Genomic DNA, 18,550 nt, shown 5'->3' with positions numbered 1-18,550 from the left:
CCCCATTAAAAGTTAGTACGATAGCAAAATACTGCAGATGCTGTTAGGCCTTGTTCGATTAGGTGTAACTGGGGTTTTAACAACGTATTGACTGCTAAACAAATGTTATGGCCCTGAAAAACTAATTTTAATTTTGTGGAGTGTCAAATTTCTCCATTGTGATAAAAATTACAATTTTTATGAAACTTTAAATATTTAAGGTTTACCTTATCTGCATGTGAGAGCCCTGATCATTAGTTTTGCTTTCTAACATTTTTAAAAAGTCATGATAAAAGCAGGTTCTCATTTCCTGCTTTCCTATCTCTAAGAATTCTGCAATGTGATTGGCTGTGTAGACAGCTTGTTGACGTCACAGCAGATTGCGTTAGTGATTCCTATTATATTACACTGAAATCACTTGCGCGTCGAAAAAGGCAACCTTCTCGTCAAAGAGATCAGGCAGCTTTCTTCAGGGCCAGTGGCGAATGCCTTTGCTTCACCACTGACCGCAAATTCCGGGCCTTTGTCTTACTTGTATATGTGACTTACAAATTTTTTTTTTGCTCTGTAGGTCGGTATATATCTTCTTGAGTCTGGTTTGGGAAAACCAGAGTTCCTGAGTGAAGGAAGTTGCAGGATGAGAAAGACAAATGCGTTGATTCAAAAACTCATGGAATATTTTTATGACTTAACAGCTCCAGGTATAATGTTCAAAGTAAATGTAAAACATATTCAGGCTTTTTTTTATTCGTTCCTGGTATGTGGGCATTACTGGCAAGGCCAACATTTATTGCCCATCCCTAATTGCCCTTGAGAAGGTGGTGGTTCGCCGCCGCCTTGAACCGCTGCAGTCCATGTGGTGAAGGGAAGGGAGTTCCAGGATTTTAACTCAGCGATGATGAAGGAACGGCGATATATTTCCAAGTCAGGATGGTGTGTGACTTGGAGGGGAACTTGGAGGTTCCCATGCGCCTGCTGCCCTTGTCCTTCTAGGTGGTGATGCGCCGGTGATGGAGGATGTGAATGTTTAAGGTGGTGGATGGGGTGCCAATCAAGTGGGCTGCTTTGTCCCGGATGGTGTCGAGCTTTTTGAGTGTTGTTGGAGCTGCACTCATCCAGGCAAGTGGGGAGTATTTCATAACGCACCTGACTTGTGCCTTGTAGATGGTGGAAAGGCTTTGGGGAGTCAGGAGGTGAGTCACTCGACGTAGAATACCCAGCCTCTGACCTGCTCTTGTAGCCACAGTATTTATGCAGCTGGTCCAGTTGAGATTCTGGTCAATGGTGACCCCCAAGATGGCGGGGATTCGACGAAGGTAATGCTGTTGAATGACAAGGGGAGGTGGTTAGACTTTCTCTTGTTGGAGATGGTCATTGCCTGGCACTTGTGTGACGTGAATGTTACTTGCCACTTATGAGTCCAAAACTGAATGTTGTCCAGGTCTTGCTGCATGTGGGCATGGACTGCTTCATTATCTGAGAAGTTGCGAATGGAACTGAACACTGTTAAATCATCAGCAAACATTCTCATTTCTAACCTTATGATGGAGGGAAGGTCATTGATGAAGCAGCTGAAGATGGTTGGGCCTAGAACACTGCCCTGAGGAACTCCTGCAGTGATGTACTGGGGCTGAGATGATTGACCTCCAACAACCACAACCCCCTTTCTTTGTGCTAGGTATGACTCCAGCCAGTGGAGAGTTTCCCCCTGATTCCCATTGACTTCAATTTTACTGGGGCTCCTTGATGCCACACTCAGTCAAATGCTGCCTTGATGTCAAGGGCAGTCAGTCTCACCTCACCTCTGGAATTCAGTTCTTTTGTCCATGTTTGGACCAAGGCTGTAATGAGGTCGGGAGCCGAGTGGTCCTGGTGGAACCCAAACTGAGCATTGATGAGCAGGTTATTGGTGAGTAAGTGCTGCTTGATAGCACTGTCAACGACACCTTCCATCACTTTGCTGATGATTGAGAGTAGACTGATGGGGCGGTAATTGGCTGGATTGGATTTGTCCTGTTTTTTGTGGACAGGACATACCTGGGCAGTTTTCCACTTTGTCGGATAAACATAGAAACATAGAAGATAGGAGCAGGAGTAGGCCATTCGGCCCTTCGAGCCTGCTCCGCCATTCAATGTGATCATGGCTGATCATCCAAATTCAGTACCCTGTCCCTGCCTTTTCCCCATATCCCTTGATCCCTTTAGCCTCAAGAAATATATCCAACTCTTTCTTGAATATATTTAATGAACTGGCCTCCACCGCCCTCTGTGGCAGAGAATTCCACAGGTTCACCACTTTCTGGGTGAAGTAATTCCTCCTCATTTCAGTCCTAAATGGCTTACCCCTTATCCTTAGACTATGACCCCTGGTTCTGGACTCCCCGGCCATCAGAAACATCCTTCCTGCATCTAGTCTGTCCAGACCTGACAGAATTTTATAGGTTTCGATGAGATCCCCTCTCAATCTTCTAATCTCCAGTGAGTATAAGCCCAATCGACACAATCTCTCCTCATACGTCATTCCTGCCATCCCAGGTATCAGCCTGGTGAATCTTCGCTGCACTCCCTCCATGGCAAGAACATCCTTCCTCAGGTAAGGTGACCAAAACTGCACACAATACTCAAGGTGCGGTCTCACCAAGGCCCTGTACAACTGTAGCAAGACATCCTTGTTCCTGTACTCGAACCCTCTTGCTACGAAGGCCAACATACCATTGCCTTCTTAACCGCCTGCTGCACCTGCATGCTTGATATACCTATCAATTCATTCAATGAAAAGCGACGAGTTAAGATAGTAACTATAGGTTTTTATTGGCTAAATAACAGAGCCCACCCTCGTGGGTGATCGGGTCCAACAAGGAGGAATACCAGCCAGTCGACCACCTTTATACCTGGGCAAGCAGGCGGAGCCATGGGCGGAGTCAGCTGTGGTCAGCCCAGGTATAGCAGCGTGACAAGAGGTGACCTTGTGTAGTGATACAACGGTGTAAACAGTGATAACCATAGTGTAACGATATAAACATAGTGTAACGATAGTGAACGATAAAAGTGGTTTACCACATTCACAGATTCACAGAAACCCCACCGTGCAGATAGAGGCCATTTCGGCCCATCGAGCCTGCACCGACACACATCCCACCCGATCCCCGTAATCCCTACACCAACACATATCCCACCCTATCCCCGTAACCCCACGTATTTAATCCCCCTAGCACTAAGGGTCAATTTTTATCATAGCCAATCAACCTAACCCGCACATCTTTGGACTGTGGGAGGAAACCGGAGCACCCGGAGGAAACCCACGCAAACACGGGGAGAATGTGCAAACTCCACACAGACAGTCACCCGAGGCCGGATTTGAACCCAGGTCCCTGGCGCTGTGAGGCAACAGTGCTAACCACTATGCCACCGTGCTGCCCTTGTTTAAATTTGAGTCCGGCGGGGTGAAGTGTACTACCAGTTCGGGTATGTCAGTCTGTCCGGAGGCCTCGTAAGTCTTTCTGATCGGCGCAGCAGCGGCGGCGGTGGTGCAGTATCCGATGTTAATGCTGGTGTCTGCGTGGTCGGCGAAGGCTCGTGGGGTTCCGGCATGCCGTCTACCTGGGCTGGATTTGGGGGGGGGGGTGGGGGGGTAACGGTGGTGTCTCAGGGATGCCCGAGGGTGCAAGGTCTCGTAAGGAGACTGTGTCCTCCCGCCCGTCTGGGTATGCCACATAGGCGTACTGGGGGTTGGCGTGCAGGAGGTCCACCCTCTCGACCAGGGGGTCCGTTTTATGGGCCCTCACGTGCTTTCGCAGCAAGACGGGCCCCGGAGAAGTCAGCCATGTTGGTAGCGAGGTTCCCGTGGTCGACTTCCTGGGGAAAACAAACATTCGTTCATGGGGGGTGGCGTTAATGGCCGTGCAAAGCAGTGACCGGATGGAATGCAGCGCTGCCGGGAGGACTTCCTGCCAGCGAGAGGTTGGGAGTAGGGCAGGTTGCGGGCCTTAATGAAGTGGTAAAGTCTGGTGACCCCGGGGTGGCAGAGGTCGTTGTGGAGGGTCTGCAGTCTATCAATTTGCGCGTTGGCGCATGTACTTCGTGATAGAGCATCTGGGGGTTCGTTCAGTTTACCAGGCCGGCACAAGATATCATAATCATAGGTGGAGAGCTCGATTCTCCACCTCAAGATCTTGTCGTTCTTGATTTTGCCCCTCAGCTTGTTATTAAACATAAAAGCGACCGAACGCTGGTCGGTGAGGAGGGTAAATCGTTTGCCTGCCAGGTAATGCCTCCAGCGTCGTACTGCCTCCACGATCGCCTGGGCCTCCTTCTCGACCGAAGAGTGTCGGATCTCAGGGCCCTGGAGGGTCCTTGAGAAGAAGGCCACAGGTCTCCCCGCCTGGTTAAGGGTTGCAGCTAGGGCGAAGTCGGATGCATCGCTCTCCACTTGGAAAGGGATAGACTCATCCACCGCGTGCATTGTGGCCTTAGCAATGTCTCCCTTTATGAGGGAGAAGGCTGCGCACGCTTCTGCCGTCAGGGGAAAGGAGGTGGACTTCATGAGGGGTCTGGCTTTGTCCGCATAATTCGGCACCCATTGGGCATAGTAGGCGAAGAGCCCCAGGGTTCTCTTCAGCGCCTTTGGACAGTGGGGGAGGGGAAGCTCCATGAGGAGGCGCATTCTTTCGGGGTCGGGGCCGATGACTCCGTTCTCTACTACGCAGCCGAGGATGGCAAGACGCGGGGTGTTAAACACACATTTCTCCTTATTGTAAGTGAGGTCCAGCCGTTGGGCCGTACGGAGGAATTTCCCCAGATTAACATCGTGGTCCTGCTGGTCACGGCCGCAGATGGTGACGTTATCTAGATAAGGGAACGTGGCCTGCAGCCCGTTCTGGTCAACCATCCGGTCCATCTCCCTTTGGAAGACCGAAACCCCATTGGTGACTCCGAAGGGAACCCTAAGGAAGTGGTAGAGGCGGCCATTCGCCTCGAAGGCAGTATACTGGCGGTCCTCAGGGCGGATAGGGAGTTGGTGATAGGCCGACTTAAGGTCGATGGTAGAGAAAACCCGGTACTGTGCAATCTGATTGACCATATCAGATATGCGGGGAAGGGGGTATGCGTCCAGCTGGGTGTACCGGTTTATGGTTTGGCTGTAGTCGATGACCAGGCGGTTTTTATTGCCGGTCTTAACGACTACGACCTGGGCACGCCAGGGGCTGTTGCTCCTCTCGATGATGCCCTCCTTCAGGAGACGCTGCACCTCAGAGCCAATAAAAGCTCTGTCCCCGGCGCTGTACCGCCTGCTCTTGGTGGCGACGGGTTTACAGTCGCGGGTGAGGTTAGCGAACAGGGAGGGGGGCGGGACCTTGAGGGTGGATAGGCCGCAGGTGGTACGCGGTGGGCGGTTTAAAGGCTGCTGGTTGTCGACTGTGAGTGGGGGGAGGGGTCCACCGTATGCCAAAGTGACACTTTGAAGGTGGGATTGGAAGTCCAGCCCTAGTAGGACGGCAGCGCAGAGCTGGGGCAGGACGAGGAGTTTTAAATTTTTATACTCCGTGCCCCTAACCGACAGGGTCACAACACAGTAGCCGCTGATGTCTGTAGAATGGGACCTTGACGCCATCGAGATCCGGTTGCGCGTTGGCCGGACAGTGAGGGAGTAGTGGCTCACCGTGTCTGGATGGATGAAACTCTCCGTGCTTCCACTGTCGAACAGGCAGGTCGTGGCATGGCCGTTTACTTTGATATCCATCATGGACTTGGACAGGTGATGCGGGCGAGCTTGGTCCAGTGTGACGGAGGCTAGTGTATGGCTGAGCGAGCTGCTGTAGTCTGCGGGTGAGGCGGTGGTCGGGTCTGGAGACAAGGTGACGGTCGAGTGTGGTGGACAAAATGGCGGCGCCCACGACGTTGAATAAAATGGCGGAGAAGATGGCCGCCCCCACAACTCACATGAGGCACTGCTGGCGTCGGTGGCCTTGATCAAAGATGGCCGCCCCCACGACTCACGAGGGGATACTGGCATCTGTGGCTTTGATGAAAGATGGCCGCCCCCACAACTCGCATGAGGCACTGCTGGCGTCTGTGGCTCTCCCCCTGCAGGCCTTCGCGAAGTGGCCTTTCTTGTGGCAGTCGGAGCAAGTCGCGTTTCTTGCAGGGCAGCGCGTCCTCGGGTGTTTCGCCTGGCCACAGAAGAAGCAGCCGGCGGCCCGATCGCGCGGCTCCGATGTCGCAGCCGGTACCGGGGGTGGCGGTCCCGATCGGTTCTGGGACGCCGATGCTGAGGTAGGTCCCAGAGGCGGCGGTGCGAGCGGTATTGCGGCCGGGGTCGGGCCCGAGTCCCAGGGTCGCGCAGCACAGTACCTGGAGTACGCCTCGAGGTCCCGATGGGCCACTTCCAGAGAGCGAGCGAGGGCTGCAGTTGTATTCAGGTCGAGGTCCTTTGATTCGAGCAGTCTTTGCCGTGAGTAGTCGGACCGAAGGCCTTTCACGAAGGCATCGCGGATATTCCCTTCAGTATTTTCTGCAGCCGCTACAGCTTTAAAGTCACAGTCACTGCCGAGTGTTTGTAGCGCCCGTAAAAATTCATCTACAGACTCTCCTGGCTGTTGCGAGCAGGATCTTAGGAGATGTCTGGCATACATAGAATTTACCGGGCTCCGGTACTGCTCTTTCAGCAGGTTGATGGCGTCCTCGTATGTAGCAAGGTCCCGGATGAATGCAAATACTTTAGGGCTCACCTGGGCGGTCAGAACTCTTAGTTTGGATCCCGGAGGCACGCCGGATTCTCCCAGGTAGGATTCGAAACAGCTCAGCCAGTGTTCGAAGTCGAGGGCTGAGTTCGCTGCCTGTGGGTTTAGATCCAGGTACGGCGGTCAGAGGGCTCGCAGCCAGGCCGGCTGCTGTGGCTGTTGTAGCTGGTCGTTTGGCTGCTCCGATCCACTCACTGTGGGGTGCTTATGCACCTTCAGCGACTGGTGCACAAGGACCCCCAGGTCTCTTTGCACTTCCCCTTCTCCCAATCTATTGCCATTCAAATAATAATCTGCCTTCCTGTTTTTGCCACCAAAGTGGATAACCTCACATTTATCCATATTATAGTGCATTTGCCATGTTTCTGCCCAATCACCCAACCTGTCCAAATCGTACTGGAGTTTCCCGACATCCTCCTCGCAGCTTACCCTCCCGCCCAGCTTTGTGTCGTCTGCAAATTTGGAGATATTACATCCAATTCCCTCGTCCAGATCATTAATATATATTGTGAACAGCTGGGGTCCTAGGACCGATCCTTGCGGTACCCCACTAGTCACTGCCTGCCACTCGGAAAACGACCCGTTTATTCCAACTCTTTGCTTTCTGTCCGCCAACCAGTTCTCTATCCAAGTCAATACCTTGCCCCCAATCCCATGTGCCTTAATTTTGCACGCTAATCTCTTGTGTGGGACCTTATCGAAAGCCTTCTGAAAGTCCAAATACACCACATCCACTGGTTCTCCCTTATCTATTTTACCAGTTACATCCTCAAAAAATTCCAGTAGATTAGTCAAGCATGATTTACCTTTTGTAAATCTGGATAGATGCCAGTGTTGTAGCTGTACTGGAACAACTTGGCTAGAGGATAGTTCGAGAACTATTCCGTAATACTTCTCGCCACTGCATCTTTCTTTACAGTTGACCTCATCCTGGGATCAATAAGGAGATGCTTGATGCTCGTAGAACTGATGTGCTTCAAAATGAAAGAAGTTGCATTTACAAAGCGCATTTCACGACCTTTGGATGTCCCAAAGCACGTTACAGTCAATAAAGTACTTTTGAAGTGTAGTCACTGTTGTAATGTAGGAAACACAGCTACCAATTTGTGCACAGCAAGCTCCCACAAACAGCAATGTGGTAATGACCAGATAATCTGCTTTAGTGATGTTGGTTGAGGCATCAATTTTGGCCAGGACACCAAGGACAACTACCCTGCTCTTCTTGCATCAGGCATCACATTATTGAGTGATGAGGCCTGAAGCCCAGCGTGCGCCCATTGTGGAGAGACTGGGATCCTGTGGTGGGGAATTGCCTGCGCACCAGATGTGTGCAGCTCTTTTTGAAGCCTCGGAAAAAGTGTTAATGGGGTCATGGCCCCATTTGTATTCCATGTATGAACAGTGCTCCGTGCACATATAGAACGGAATCTGCTTGGTAGGAGAGACAAGAAGCCGCAAGCTAACTCAAAGATTTTCATCATTTACTAGTCGATCTCCCATGCGCGGGAGGGGGGCGGTCAAGACCAAATATAATCTTCAGGTGAAGCAGAGTTAGAGCACAGGGATAATTGGACCAGGGCACACAGACGTAGTTCAGTCCCCATTTTAAAGTCCTGCATTCTTTCCTTATTTTTATATTTCTATTACAAATTTCTATGTCCATATTTGTAGTGGAAGCTACCTATGTCAACTTGTCACACTGTAATTACACCCTCCCAGCAGTAGTGGTGCAGCAGCATCCCCACAGGTTGTGGGTGCAATTGCAGCGTGACAAGTTTACATAGGCAGGTTCCATTATAAGTGTTTACATAGGAATTCATAATGGAAAAAATTGACAGGAAGTGTGTGCAGATGTAAGATCTTTAATATATTAATAGATTTCAAGGTGTCCTTGAGTTTCACTTTCTTAAAGCTGTGCTCCATCTGCCATGTTTACCCAAGAGAACGGCAATTGAGTCTTTAGAGAATGGATGGGTGTCCATTGACCATCTCACTTTATCTGCTGTCTTTGCAGCAGGAAAGACAGGATCAGGGGAGGCAGGCAGTACAGAAAGAAGGAAGAAAGAAAGAATTGCATTTATATAGCATCTTTCATGACCTCAGGAAACCCAAAGCGCTTTACAGCCAATGAAGTACTTTTTTGTGAAGTTTAGTTACTGTTGTAATGTAGGAAATGCGACAGCCAATTTGCGCATAGCAAGCTCCCATAAACAGCAATGTGATAACGACCAGATAATCTGTTTTAGATATTGCTTGAGGGATAAATATTGGCCAGGACACCTGGAAGAACGCCCCTGCTCTTGTTCAAAATAGTGCCATGAGATCTTTTACATCCACCTGAGAGAGTTGATGGGGCCTCGGTTTAACATCTCATCTGAAAGACGGCACCTCCGACAATGTACTCCAGTACTGCACTGGAGTGTTGGCCTGGATTTTGTCAAGTCTCTGGGGTGGGATGAACCCACAACCTTCTGACTCAGAGGCGAGAGTGCTACCCACTGAGCCACAGCTGACAAGAATGTAGTTCAAGCAAAGATATTTACAGATGTCTGTACAAACCTACAAAAACCCCCATCAAAAGGTTTAACTACCTCTTGAATGACGCTAAAATTGTTGCCTCCACTCCCCTACCTAGAGACTGTTCCAGATCTTCATTGCTCTTTATCTGAAGATTTGCTGCCTGACAACAATCCTGAGCTAGTTTATATCAATGTCCCCTTGTCTTGCAGTCAATGTTTAACTTGAATTAGTGGCCAGGGTTAACTGTTCTAATTCCACCAAGCCCCTTACATATATACCTTTTATATAAGAATGTGTGTGTGTCACAAATAATTAAAATTTAAGAAATAATAAAAAATCTTATTCTCTGAAAAGTCAAGTATTGTCTTGAGTTCACCAAAGATCTGTTTTTTTTGTCTGCTGCTGTTTTGCATTCTTAGCTGGTAATTCCCTCAAATAACATGAATATTTTCTGCACTTTTTATTCAGAAGTCTCAAACGTCACTGAAGAAGCCGATAAAGAGCTGGAAAGGGAAAACGTAGAAGAGCTTTATGACTTTGTACGCCATGCGCATCAGCAGGAAACTCTCTGCATTGAGAAGGTTCAGCACCCTCTTCTTGTTCCAACACTCAGGCCATACCAGTGCCAGGCTGTCAGTTGGATGCTTCAGAGAGAACAGTATAGCGTTGGCCCTTCCTCAAACAGTAAGTTTGAATCAGCAATCGTTGAACATAAGCTTCTGACCAAAAGACCATTTTTGGACAGAAGGCAAATCTCCTTTTAGCTGGCATGATGGCTTTCATGTGGTAGTTTTCACTGTTTCCCGAATCTGATGGTTTGAAATATTCTTTAAAAGTAGAAGTGGCGAGGTGCTCCTACCATCTTGTCTGGGCTGAGGTCCTTCCAGAAAATGCTGGAAAAACTCAGCAGGCCAGGCAACATCCTACTTGGTTATAAATAACCTTGCAACCTCATGCCTTAACGGGTTAGGCTCAACTGACTGGTAGAGCAGCAGGAAGGTACCAGTGCTTTGTGCTAGTAAGTGGTGTGATTTTTACCTGGTCAAACTCCAGCAGTCTCCCTCAGCACAATTTGTGGCCATTCGGCCCAACTGGTCTGTGCTGGTGTTTATGCTCTATGTAAGGCTCCTCCCACCCTACTTCATCTAATCCTAACAGCATATCCGTTTATTAATTTCTCCCTCTTGTACTTATCTAGCTTCCCCTTAAACGAATCAATGCTATTCGCCTCCACTACTCTATGTGGTCACGAGTTCCACATTCTCACCACTGTCTGGACAAAGAGGTTTCTCCTGAATTTCCTATTGGATTTATTAGTGACTGTTTTATATTTATGGCCCCTAGTTTTGGACTCCCCCACAAGCGGAAATATTTTCTCTACGTCTACCCGTCATAATTTTAAAGACCTCTATCAGGTCACCTCTCAGCCTTCTCTTTTCTGCAGAAAAGAGCCCCAGCCTGTTCACTCTTTCCTGATTGTTATAACCTCTCACTTCTGGTATTATCCTTGTAAATCTTTTTTTTGCACCTTCTTTGGTGTCTTTATATCTTTTTGTAATCTGGAGACAAGAATTGTGCCAACCTGCACCTAAGCTGCCTGAATTTGGGTAAGCAGAGTGTATCCCTCTGAGGGAAGTATGTGCACTCTCTAACAGGCAAACACACTAGTTTTGTAGACTTAAACATGGTGATGGGTTTCTGTGTGTGTCCGCACCAAAAAAAATCTTACGAGGATGGCTCGTGTTGATGGGAGAAACTCTCTTTCTCTTCTCGTCTCTGTCCCATCACTAACACGACACAAGATTGAGGACCTTACTGTTTCTATCTCCCTGGTTATTTAGTCACTGAAGATAATGTTCTGAGACCATCCAGGGGTGGAGGCTTGCAGTGCTTGTTATTTTATATGAATGGGAGAGAGATTTCCTCTGGGTTTTGGATGTAACAAGGATCATGGACGTTGTTGGGATCAATAGAAAACAACAGGCAGAGGCTTTTGTTTAAGCAAAGGCAAAACGTGTCTTTCTTTAATCACTCTCCACGAGGTCTGAAGGTCTCAGCCCCGTGCAGAGGCTATGACGTCATCACGCAACCGACGCTCTTAAAGGGACCCTGCACCGATAACCCAACCCAGCATGTACATATCCCAACATTGCTATGCATAGTGAATTGTGTTTAGGTACATATAACAGCATTGGCTATACATTGTGTTATTGTCCCTATGTGGTCTCCGCCACATACGTCCCCCCAGAATTCACTAGCACTGGCAATGTCAGTCGTTGGGGGGGCCAGATCACACGGCCGGAACGGCTCCTCAGTTCCGGGGCGGGGACTGGGGGGTTCGTCGGAGGAACCTCGGGCGCTCAGTGGTGGACTGAGGGTGCGGAAACCGGAGGTCGGCCCCGCCTCGGGGGCTGTGCCTACTCAACGGGTCGGTCCAGATCCAGGTGGGCCGGCTTAAGACGGTCCACAGAAATGCAGTCCGGCTTACCGCCGACATCCATTACGAAGGTCTTGTCCCCGGTTTCCAGGACGCGGAATGGTTCCTCGTAGGGTGGCTGAAGAGGTCCCCGGTGGGTGTCGTGGCGGACGAAAACGTACTCTGCCTCACGAAGGTCGAGCGGAACGTGGGAATGCGGGAGGCCGTGCTGCGACGTGGGCACCGGCGCGAAAACATTGGCATTGTCCAGAAGGTTGGACCGCTGACGGGCTGTGGACCAAGGTTCCGTTGCGTTGGGGACGAAATCCCCGGGAACCCATAGCGGCTGTCCGTAGACGAGCTCGGCGGACGAGGACTGGAGGTCCTCCTTGGGAGCGGTCCTGAGTCCCAGCATGACCCACGGGAGTCTGTCGATCCAGCTGTCGTCCCGGAGGCTGGCCCGGAGCGCGGCCTTCATGGAGCGATGAAACCGTTCGCACAGTCCGTTAGCCTGAGGGTGGTATGCTGTGGTGCGGTGGAGTTTCAACCCGAGGCCTCGGGCAACAGTGTTCCAGAGCTCTGACGTGAACTGGGGCCCCCGGTCAGAGGAAATGTCAGATGGGGCGCCGAACCGGGCGACCCAAGTACTGATGAATGCCCGAGCCACATCGGCGGCCGTCGTTGAAGACAGCGGGATGGCTTCCGGCCATCGGGTGGTTCTGTCGACCATTGTGAGGAGGTGGGTGAACCTGCGGGAGGGCGGCAGGGGCCCCAGCAGGTCCACGTTAACGTGGTCGAACCGCCTCGGGCACCGCGAAAGGCGCCAACGGGGCCTTAGTATGGTGATGTACTTTCGAGTGTTGGCATACCACGCAGGTGCTGGCCCAGTCGCGAACGTCTTTCCTGAGCCCGTGCCAGACAAACGTAGCCGCCACCAGCTTCTGTGACGGCTTCCTGCCCGGGTGGGAAAGATTATGGATGGCATCGAAAACTTGCCGTCTCCACCCTTCGGGCACGATGGGACGTGGCTGCCCAACGGAGACGTCGCACAGGAGTGTGGTGCCGGCAGCGTCGAACGTGACGTCCACTAGTTGAAGGCCCGTGGCCGCCGTCCTGTAGGCCTGGACGTCCGGGTCGGAGGCCTGGTCGGCCGCCATGCAGGTGTAGTCGATGCCGAGGTGTACGGCGCTGGTGACGGCTCGGGAGAGACAGTCGGCGACGGGGTTGTCTTTCCCAGCCACATGCTGGATGTCCGTTGTAAACTCCGAGATGAAGGCCAACTGGCGTTGCTGACGGGCCGACCACGGCTCGGAGGCTTTGGCCATGGCGAAGGTCAACGGCTTGTGGTCCACGAACGCCGTGAACGGGCGGGCCTCCAGCAGGAAACGGAAGTGTCGGACGGCGAGGTAGAGGCCGAGAACCTCGCGATCAAAGGTGCTGTACTTCCGGTCGTTGGGGCGGAGCTGCCGGCTGAAGAAGGCGAGCGGCTGCCAGGCGCTGTTGACCCACTGTTCGTGGACGGCGCCGACCGCATAGTCCGAAGCGTCGGTGGTGAGAGCGATCGGCGCATCAGGTAATGGATGCGCCAGCATGGTCGCGTTAGCCAGGGCCCTTTTCGTGTCCGTGAAGGAATTGGCCATCTCATCGGACCAGCCGACGGCGAGTTTGTCGGGCTTGCCTTTGAGGGCCTCGTAAAGGGGCCGCATAAGCTGAGCTGCTTGGGGGATGAAACGATAGTAGAACTTCACCATGCCCAAAAACTCCTGCAGGGCCTTCACGGTGAGGGGTCGCGGGAAGTCCATCATGGCCTCCACTTTCGATGGCAGTGGCACCGCCCCGTCCTTCGTGATGCGGTGCCCGAGAAAGTCGATTGAGGACAGCCCGAACTGGCACTTGGCCGGGTTGACGATTAGGCCGTGTTGGCTGAGTCGTTCGAAGAGAGTCCGGAGGTGGGACACATGCTCTGTCCTGGAGGCGCTGGCAATGAGGATGTCGTCCAGGTATACGAACAGGAATGTCAGGTCCCGTAACACGGTGTCCATTAGGCGTTGAAAAGCCTGTGCGGCGTTTTTGAGGCCGAATAGCATGCGGAGAAATTCGAATAGCCCGTTTTTCGGGATGTCCTGCGGCCAGACAGGGAGGGACCTGGTGGTAACCCCGGACAAGGTCCACTTTCGAGAATACCACTTTCCTGGCCAGGCGGGCGAAGTCGTCCTGGATGTGTGGAATCGGATTACGGTCGGGGGTCATCGCGTCGTTGAGGCGCCGGTAATCTCTGCACGGGCGCCACCCGCCGCCTGGTTTCGGGGCGATGTGGAGGGGCGAAGCCCACGGACTGTTTGACCGGCGGATGATGCCGAGGCGCTCCATGGCGTCGAACTCGGCTTTGGCGATGGGGAGCTTCCCCGGGTCGAGGTGCTGAGCGCGGGCGTAGACAGGTGGACCGGTGGTCGAGATGTGGTGTTCTACCCCATGTTTGGTGGCGGCGGATGAGAACGTGGGCTTCGTGAGGTCCGGGAACTGGGCGAGGAGGCCGAGAGTGCGCTGGACAACTGCGTCATGCTGGACCCGCTGAGGGAACATGGGAGCGAGCTGAAGGTTTCCGCGTTGATGAGACGTCGGTTCTTGACATCCACCAAAAGGTCATTGGCGCAGAGGAAGTCAGCGCCGAGAAGGGGGGTGGACACTTTTGCTGTGACAAAGTCCCAGGTGAACCGCTGCCCACCAAAACAAAGCACCATGTTCCGTTTCCCGAAGGTGCGGATGGAACTGCCGTTGGCGGCTTCGAGGACGGGGCCGTGGTTCCCCCCTTGAATGTCTATGGTTAACGCGGGCAGGACGCTCACCTGGGCGCCCGTGTCGCAAAGGAAACGACGTCCGGAGTCGGTGTCTGTAATAAACAACAAACTGCCTGAACGGCTGACAGCCATAGCTGCCAACGAGTGGTCTTTAGTTTGTTTCGAAGCGGGAAAACTGCACGGGGGCCGGCACTTCCTGGCTTTGGGGCCGAACTGCGCACGGTAGAAGCAGAGGCTTGAGGGTTGCCGCCGTTGGGCTGTATCAGTGGGGGCAGGGCTCCGCGTGGCCGCACAGTACTGTTGCCCGGTGGAGAAAAATTTGTCGGCCTCCTTGGCCAGGTCGCGGAAATCGGTAGTGGAAGAGTTGGCTAAAGCCGACCATACCTGACCTGGTAGCTGTTGAAGGAACAGTTCCTTGAAGAGGAAGCACGGCGTGTGTGTGCCCAGGAGGGCCAGCATGTGGTCCATCAGCTCCGAGGGCTTGGAGTCGCCAAGCCCGGGTAAAGAGAGAAGCCAGCGTGCACGTTCGGCTTCGGTGAGTCCGAAAGTTTGTAAAAGGTGCGCTTTCAGCGTACCGTATTTGTTGAGCTCCAGGAGGTTTTCGAGCAGGTTCGCGACTCTGGCCGCGGTGGAGCTGCCAAGAGCAGAGACGACGTAGTAGTACCTCATGTCGTCTGCGGTGATGTCCCGGAGTGCAAATTGAGCCTCGGCCTGGGCGAACCAAGCGGCAGCCTGTTGTTCCCAAAACTCGGGTAATTTGATGGAAACGGTGATTGTCGCCATTTCAGATGAGGTCTTTGGAATCGTCCAAAATAGCAGCGGGGTCACCAATGTTAGGATCGATAGAAAACAACAGGCAGAGGCTTTTGTTTTAAGCAAAGGCAAAACGTGTCTTTCTTTAATCACTCTCCACGAGGTCTGAAGGGCTCAGCTTTAGGTACATATAACAGCATTGGCTATACATTGTGTTATTGTCCCTATGTGGTCTTCGCCACAACGTGTTGATAAAGAGCGGGTTTATGATTTCCCAACACCTACTGCACAGAGGCAATCTCCCCAAGCAGTCCCCCTTGTCCCTCCTGTACATTGCCGAACATCCAAGGTCGTCTTTTAAAAATACATCGAATTGTCTAGTTATAAAAAGACTCTGTGATGGTGGTTCTTTGTAGAGGAACCTCTCCCCTCTCTATATGATGTAGGCCTTCATGCCATCATAAAATGTTACAGAAGAGGGGGATGATCTAGGAACATAGGAACAGGAGTAGGCCATTTAGCCCCTCGAGCCTGTTCTACCATTCAGTGAGATCGTGGCTGCGATCTAACTCCATATACCTGCCTTTGCCCCATATCCCTTAATACCTTTGGTTAACAAAAATCTATCAATCTCAGATTTAAAATTAACAATTGATCTAGCATCAACTGCTGTTTCTGGAAGAGAGTTCCAAACTTCTACCACCCTTTGTGTGTAGAAGTGTTTACTAATTTCAGTCCTGAAAGGCCTGGCTATAATTTTTAGACTATACCCCTTAGTCCTAGACTCTCCAACCAGTGGAAATAGTTTCTTTCTATCTACTCTATCTGTTCACTTTTAATATCTTGAAAACTTCAATCAAATGACCTCTTAACCGTCTTAAATTTCAGGGAATACAACCCTAGTTTGTGTAAAATCTCCTCGTAATTTAACCCGGAGTCCAGATATTCAGTCCAAGGTGCCCGTGCTTGCTCCCTGAAAGATCTGTTCACTTAGTTCCAGACCTCTGTCCGTTCCCTATACCCTTTAGAATTTTCTTTTTCTCAAATATTTATCTACTTTCCTTTTGAAAGCTATTCTGGATCTACTTCCATCACGGTTTCTAGTCGGGCATTCCAAATCCTAACAGCCTTCTGCGCAAAACAAATTCTCCTAATCTTTCCTCAATTTATGCCCTCTAGTCACTGACTCATCAACAAGTGGGAATAGTTTTTGCCTATTTTCATTATAAAAAAACTCTCAACATTTTGAACACCTCTATCAAATCTCCTCTTAACCTTCTGTGTTCTAGTAAAACGAACCCAGCTTCTCCAGTCTCTTCATAACTAACACCTTTCATCTCTGGTATAATTTTACTAATCTCTTCTGCAGCCTCTCCATAACCTACACATCTTCTGAAAGTTAGGCACCCAAAGCTGGGTACAATATTCTAACTGGGGCCATATCAGTGATCAGTGAACCTGTCTGCTTTGGTACTCAATGTTCCTATCTATACAACCCAGAATTTCATAAGCTTAAAATAAAAACAGCTTTATCAACTTGTCCACTTCCTGTACAAGTGGCCACCAGCAGAGTTCTGGTATTTTGGTAACCCCCAAACTTGGAAGCTCATCACTCATGTTATGTCAAATTACTTGCTACAGTATTACTGTTTACACAGTTGTATATCTTTCCCCTGGCAGCAAAACCAGATATCATTTCTGGAATGAAAACAGAAACTGCTGGAAACGCTCAGCAGGTCAGGCAGCATCTGTTTCAGGTCGATGACCTTTTATCAGAACTGGATATGTTGACACAATCTTTGCTAAAAATTGCCTCAGTGCAGAAAGTGGTTTATTCCCTCTGCATGAAATGAGGGTGATTTTCTCATCCATGTGCTGCTCCTCGGCGACATCATCCGAAAACACAGCGTCAGTTTCCACATGTATGCTGATGACACCTAGCTCTACCTCGCAACCTCCTCTCCAGACCTCGCCACTGTCTCTGATTTGTCAGACTGCTTGTCCGACATGATGAGCAGAAATTTCCTCCAACTAAGTATTGGGAGACCAAAGCCATTGCCTTTGGTCCCCACCAAAAACTCCATTCCCTAGCCACCGACTCCATTCCTCTCCCTAGCATCTGTCTGAGGCTGAACCAGATTGTTCACAACCTTGGTGTCATATTTGACCCTGAAATGAGTTTCCGATCACATGTCTGTGCCATCACTAAGACCGCCTATTTCCACTTCCGTAACATTGCCCGACTCCGCCCCGCCTCAGTTCATCTGCTGCTGAAACCCTCATCCATGCCTTTGTTACCTCTAGACTTGACTATTCCAATGCACTCCCATGTTCTACCCTACGTAAACTTGAGGTCATCCAAAACTCTGCTGCCCATGCCCTAACTCGCACCAAGTCCCATTCACCCATCATCCCTGTGCTCGCTGACCTACATTGGCTCCCAGTTAAGCAACGCCACAATTTTAAAACTCTCATCCTTCTTTTCAAACCCCTCCATGGCCTCGCCCCTCCCTATCTCTGTAATGTCCTTCAGCTCCATAACTCCCAGCAATATCTGCACTCCTCTAATTCTGGCCTCTTGAGCATCCCTGATTTTAATTGCTCAACCATTGGTGGCCGTGCCTTCTGTTGCCGAGGCCCTAAGCTCTGGAATTCCCTGCCTAAACCTCTCCGCCTCGCTACCTCTCCTCCTTTAAGACGCTCCTTAAAACCTACCTCTTTGACTAAGCTTTTGGTGATCTGCCCCAATATCTCCTTATTTGGCTCGGAGTCAAATTTTGTTTTATAACACTCCCGTGAAGCGCCTTGGAACGTTTTACTATGTTAAGGGCACTATATAAGTACAAGTTGTTATTGACAACTCTTTCTCGATAAGTGTCTTCAGAAGAGCTGGGGAACAGCCACTAAATGACTCCTGTTCATTCAGTGACAGAATTCTCACTTAAGTTGTAGGTTTAAGATATTAGTTAAATATTGGTAATACTGAACGGTGTTAATGTGCCATTCTGTGTGTCACCACCATTGTACAGTGCTTTAGTGCCAATTTGGCAGTACCATTGTATAGTGTCTAAGACACTTGAATAGCATTTAAAAAGGAATAGAACAAATGATGGGAAGGGAACACACACACACGGAATTATCTACAAAGTGCTTAAGTGGTAAACTGGAGATGGTTACATAGCTGAAGTGATAATGTGAGACAATAGGAGGTATAATGATAGAAATTAAAGACGTTTAAGAGACATGTAAAATAGGTGAATAGCTGAGGTGGTGGGGTGTGGGTGGAGTAAGTCAGGTAGATCTTACCTCACCCACACCCACCCGAAGCGCTGGCCAAGCCCAGG

The 18,550-nt window shown here is 50.5% G+C and overlaps 1 protein-coding gene across 6 annotated transcripts in view; it reads left to right on the top strand.

Moving 5' to 3' along the window:
• The first annotated feature begins 520 nt into the window (after positions 1-520).
• Positions 521-18,550, top strand: part of shprh (SNF2 histone linker PHD RING helicase) — a 228,095-nt gene continuing 210,065 nt past the window's right edge. For 3 of the 6 annotated variants that reach the window (XR_015079506.1, XR_015079507.1, XM_085996774.1), the window contains exons 1-2: positions 521-680; positions 9,708-9,923. Coding sequence is in view for 4 of the 6 variants with exons in the window: in XM_085996774.1 (XP_085852900.1) it covers positions 617-680; positions 9,708-9,923 (280 nt within the window). In the remaining 2 variants the exon portion in view is untranslated. The remainder of the gene's footprint in view (positions 681-9,707; positions 9,924-18,550) is intronic. The other 3 variants (XM_085996776.1, XM_085996777.1, XM_085996773.1) reach the window with 1 other exon arrangement.

The sequence above is a fragment of the Somniosus microcephalus genome, chromosome 9, assembly GCF_052327205.1.
Source record: "Somniosus microcephalus isolate GS21.2 chromosome 9, FLI_Smic_1.0, whole genome shotgun sequence".
Lineage (NCBI taxonomy): Eukaryota > Metazoa > Chordata > Chondrichthyes > Squaliformes > Somniosidae > Somniosus > Somniosus microcephalus.
The sequence above is the reverse complement of the archived record's forward strand: the minus strand, read 5'-3'. Positions and strand labels throughout refer to the sequence as shown.